Here is a 5,145-nt window from a genome sequence, read left to right as displayed (position 1 = left end):
TCTGTATAATCTGTACTACAAGGTGAGCAACATTTTGCATTAAGATAAAGAAGAAACCACACTGACCCTTTGTCAAGCTGAAAAATAATTAATTCTTCTTGAACTTGATTACAGAGCCCAGTCCCAGTGGATGGTTCATTATTAAAGCTTCCAGAGCGAAGATACGCACGTTTATTAAATTTGCGTAATATTCACCGTTTATTATTTAATTATCTATTTAACTAGATGTATCTATCTATATATATCTCTACATATATGTTCTTATTTTACCCCTTTTATTCTCTTGACTAGTTTTGACTTCTTGGCTATTTTCACTCTCTGCTAGTAAACACCTGTCATCAGCAGGTGATAGTATTTTCTATTTCCTTCAGAAAATGTCCAGATAAGTGTTTAGCCGTTCAGAAGCCTGAAATATGTCATAAATGTAATTTATGTCCTTTGGTGCGTCTTTTCACAAATTAAAAGGTTTTACGCACGGACTGTACACTCTGATATCAGATACAACATTGATAAAAAAAAAAAAAAAAAAAAAAATGGGAGTTTCACTCTTTTTTAAAAATAACATTTATTTCCAGCATATTCATATACAATGTGACAGCACAGCTTGTAACATTTGAAGAGGAACTGACTTGGTCCAGCACTTTGTCACAAAATTCGAACTGACTAACGCATAAATGAAAAGTCAAATATAGCAACAGTGTCTCATATTACCAAACGCAATATATAATACAAGCAGTTGGAAACAAACTAACAGAAATAGGTAAGGGGGACAAAAAAAAAATAAAAATCAATACACATCATTAGTTGAACTTTTACAGCAGGAAATGGGGTTAACATCCGAAAGCTACATGTTTTAATAACTTAATTTCGCACCGTTTAATATGCGTGTGAGGAAAATGCATATTTAAAAATGTTCAGTTTCACCAACCAGCTGTAAATTTTGATGGCTTTAAAAGAGGCATATCAACTATTTGGATAAATAATTTCTTCGCACAGATTTTAAATAAAAATCTGCAATAAAATCAAGCATGTAGTTTTAGCCTGTTGTCTGTGTTTAACTTTTACTTTCTCATCATGATTTATTTTGGAATCTATAAATAAATGTTCAGGTTTACGATATTTTATTGAAGGTATATTAAGGTTCATTGTCGGGGAATGTCATCCAAACGTGTGTAGTCTAACATATAAAATAATTTTTTGAAAATTACACATAAGTGAGTTTAGTATTTTTTTCCCCCCTCTCAGACCATTTGACTACAAGCCAGATAATCCTATTATGTACAGTAGCCTGTAGCCAAAACACGTCACAGATTTTCAACACTTGTGGCTACAAATACAATGGAATGTGTCTCTATGATCAGTCAGCCACAGCCTCACTGTTTGTCCGGCGTGTTGTTGACCAAAGGCCCGTACAGGCCGCTGGCATAGCTTTGCTCCTTGTGTAACATTGTCCTGTCCCTTATCAGGTCGCTAAATGCATAGTCCATCGGGGGTCTGAAGCCCAGAGTGGGCATCAGACCGGTGGTGGAGTAGGGCGTCATGAAAGCCAGTCCCCGGCTGTGCGCAGAGTAGGCGAGTCGCAGCGGGTTCAATCCCAGGTGGGTGCCCAGAGGATAGGTGCTGGGGTCTGCGCCAAAGTGCGGAGCGTTTGGCTGCAGAGGAGAAAACGCAGAGCGGTTACTCAGCGTCATGGCTCCGGGGATCATGGGCCTTGATGGAGCGGTTGTTGTTGCGGAGGCCGGAGAAGGCTGCTGCGCATTTTGGAGCATCCTCTCCGCCGTCCACGTCTCATCTGAGCCGGCCTTGCTGGGGCCATGTGCGCCACTGTTGTTGAGGATCTGCTCGATGGCCTGCACCACATCTTTACCGCAGCCCTGCAGGACGAGCTCCAGGACGCTCCGCTTGTGGCTGGGAAACACACGGGTCAGGATGTCGATGGCATTCATGTGCCGGGAGGCCGCAGAGGAAGGGGAGGGCTCCTGTTCGTCTTTGTCGGTCTCAGAGCCGGAATCTGAGCCAAGCGAGCTGATGGAGCCAGGTGTTTCCTCGCCGTCTTTTAAAGGCTTGGAAACCGGTGAGCTGATGAAAGACTCACTGTCTCCGTTCTCTGAACCCGAGCCTCCGTGCCGGCCGTCCGGGGATGAGATGCCGGGGGCCGAGTCACTCTCTGAGCACGCCGGTTTCCCCACAGACTGCTGAGAGGCGGCTGACTCGGGGAGATGGCTCTTTTGGAACAGCTCGTACTTCTGGATATTTGATTCTGCTGACACAACCACAGCATGACAGTGAATATAAATGTTACAGTAAGGCCACACAGAGACATTTAAATGGCAGCTTCAAACGCGTGTCACCCTCTGTAACAACTTTCACTGGAGCACATAAAACATCATTACCAACTGTGTCACTCAGCCTGAAAGTTTAACCCTGAGAGTAATATGGCAAATTATTAAAATAGTCCATTTAACATAACTTCTAACAGTTACATAAAAAATGTTAGACCAGTCGACCTAGTTAACAAGTGAGTTAAAGCCTTAAGGTTTTTATACAACAGACAACATGTCAAATATTAATGAGTAGCTGCTCCGCTTACTTGAGTTGCCATCGCTGCTCACAGAACCAAACACCTCGTAGTTTGGACGCGGTGGGATGATGCCGTTGGCGGCGGCCAAGGCGAGTCCCTCCGCCGTCCCGTACAGCAGCTGCAGCTCTCGGGCTTCGTTCTCCTCCTGCGCCTGCTGCCGCCGGAGCGCCACCTGCGCCGCCATCACCCGCTGCCTCTCTGCGATCAAGGTGCACTTGGCGCACATACAGTCCTTCCAGCGGCAGTAGCGCTTGTGGCCCTTCAGAGCGGAGACCACGCCGTGGTTCCTGCAGCGGGCACACTTCGGAGTGCGCGGGTACTTGTCCGCGGCCCGCAGGAGGAGCGGAGGGCCGCGCAGCAGGCTGCTGGCCATGGACACCGGAATGGAGGCAGCTGCGGCCGCTGCCGCCGCTCCAGGGTGGACTTGGGAGGCAGAGGAGACTGTCGGGTGCTCCGGTCTCAGATCCATGCCCGCGTTCCTCACTGGTGAAACTAAACTCTGAACAAGAAAAACGGCGAAATAAGAACGATCTATTTTAGTAATACTAACGTTGAGCTTATCACATCTGCTTCGCGGTCCTCAGCATATCTGGCAACAGGTGAAGTCAATGATTTCTACTGACAGACAAAAATGATCGAAACTTTGAAGGAAACTGTCCAAGTGCTCGAGAAAGCAAAAAGACGCCTAGAAACAATCGACTTTAAGTCCGAGGAGAGGAGCCGAGAGGAGCGATCATTCCTCCCCGACATAGAAGTTTAAACTGTCCAGGAGGAGCTGAGGTTGTTACTCGCCGCAGCCTGAGACACTAACTTCCTCCAGAGATTGTCAGTGGATACAGATCCCTCTCTCCTCTCTCTATTGTTGCTCCTACGTTTTCATTAGACAAATTTGACAACAATGTGGCGTCTGTCATTGGCCAAAGGGGGAAGGAGCAATCTGATTGGCCTGCCTCTTTTTTCAACTGTGTCCACCTGAGTTCTTTTTCCAAATATCAAGTGTTAAGAATCTGAAGGGAGTTCCGGGAAAGCTCGAATCGATCCTGTGTATTTCACAAAAAAGATTTTTTTTTTTTTTAGATAGATTTAAAACAATAGCCTGAGTTGTCCAGTTTGGTAAGGAAGCTTTATCACAGCACGTTGTCAAACAGGGCCCTAAACTTTTAAATAACAGCCCTAAAATGAAGGCAACTTCTCATCCTTTCTAAGGACTTTCTGAATATTTCTTAAAGAAATGTTCTGTAAATTTGGAGAAATGGTAATTAGGATATGTGACCGTGTAACTACAGACTATTTTTTTAAAAAAATAATCTATTTTTATTCCCCAAATTAAAGACGATGCCTGCAGGCTGTAAGTTCATCTGTGAGGTAAGTATCGTTTATTTTATTGCTCCAAAAAAATGTTAGGAAAAATATATTTATTTGCTGCAAGTTGTCGACTGCAGGAAGTGAAGCTGTCGACAATGGTAAAGGGCTCATTCACGGTTCATTTAGCATGAAGAAAAACAAACAAGTTGTTTGAAGCACGTTAACATTTATCTACGTTAAGGAAAGTATCTGACTCTACAACTTCATTTTCATCTCTATGTTAGAAGAGAGAAGGAATGAATTTATAGCATTATATTCTTGTGTTCAGTCATGGATTAAATGCGCATGTCAGACCGGTTTTTCCGTCTCTATAGGTTATTTAATTTTTTTTTCTCGTTTTTTTTTCACACTATTTGAAACAGTAACGTAAATATCACTCAAAGGATAATTATTATTATCGATCAGTCGCTGCGTATTTTTGTTCTGTCCTGTTCCACGTGTTTTAAAGAAACAACAATGCCTCGTGTTATTCATTTTTTCCAACCTTCCCTGCTCCGATTTTGTGCCCAGTGACACACACATGCTTGTTAAATGAATCATGGCAATTTACAAACACTCGAATCTATATATACGTTTAATTGTCGATTTTGAGAGTTAGAAATAAGCTGCAGACTGATCGAAATGCCATGTTATTACGAGGAGTATATTTTTTAACATTTGTGACGATAAATGATTAAGTAACATTTATCATTATTTACTGTCACCAACTTGGCGTTTTTATTAGTTTAACGTATACGTATTTTTTAATTAATTAAAGAATACCCCGTGGAAATAATAACAATAATAATAACAATAATAATAATAATAATAATAATAATAGAATTGTGTTGTACGCATTAATCGACCAGCTTTTTATTAAGTGTAATTCCGTTTATAAGCTTCATGTGCGACTGAAGAAAGACGAAGAGGTTGTTGTTCAGTTTCTGATCTTCCTTCTTTATTCTCTTTTTTTTTTTCTGTGAAAGAGAAAAATATGTTCCACTCTTTTCAGTAACCTCTATAAAATAGTTGCTGGCTGCTGGTGTGCTGTCTTCTCATTACCTTCCCTAAAGTGACAAACGATAACGCCGCAGTGCTTCCAGAGATTTAACAAGTCCTTGACGCGCACAGCTCCAAAAGGGCAACGCGCGCAAGCCACCTGCTTCCTCACCTGTTCGCTCAGGAGCTATAATTCACATAGCTACTGGAATCTAGATTAA

The 5,145-nt window shown here is 42.4% G+C and overlaps 1 protein-coding gene across 1 annotated transcript; it reads right to left on the bottom strand.

Moving 5' to 3' along the window:
* Positions 1-585: 585 nt before the first annotated feature.
* Positions 586-3,209, bottom strand: dmrta2 (DMRT-like family A2). The gene is made up of 2 exons (XM_084547506.1): positions 2,591-3,209; positions 586-2,263 (listed from the first exon to the last, which is right to left on the bottom strand). Exons 1-2 carry the CDS (start codon positions 3,048-3,050, stop codon positions 1,374-1,376), a joined length of 1,350 nt encoding a protein of 449 aa, XP_084403632.1. The 5' UTR covers positions 3,051-3,209; the 3' UTR covers positions 586-1,373.
* Between the last annotated feature and the right edge of the window lie 1,936 nt (positions 3,210-5,145).

The sequence above is a fragment of the Chelon labrosus genome (genome assembly GCF_963514085.1).
Source record: "Chelon labrosus genome assembly, chromosome: 7".
NCBI lineage: Eukaryota > Metazoa > Chordata > Actinopteri > Mugiliformes > Mugilidae > Chelon > Chelon labrosus.
This window is presented reverse-complemented; position numbering and strand designations above follow the sequence as displayed.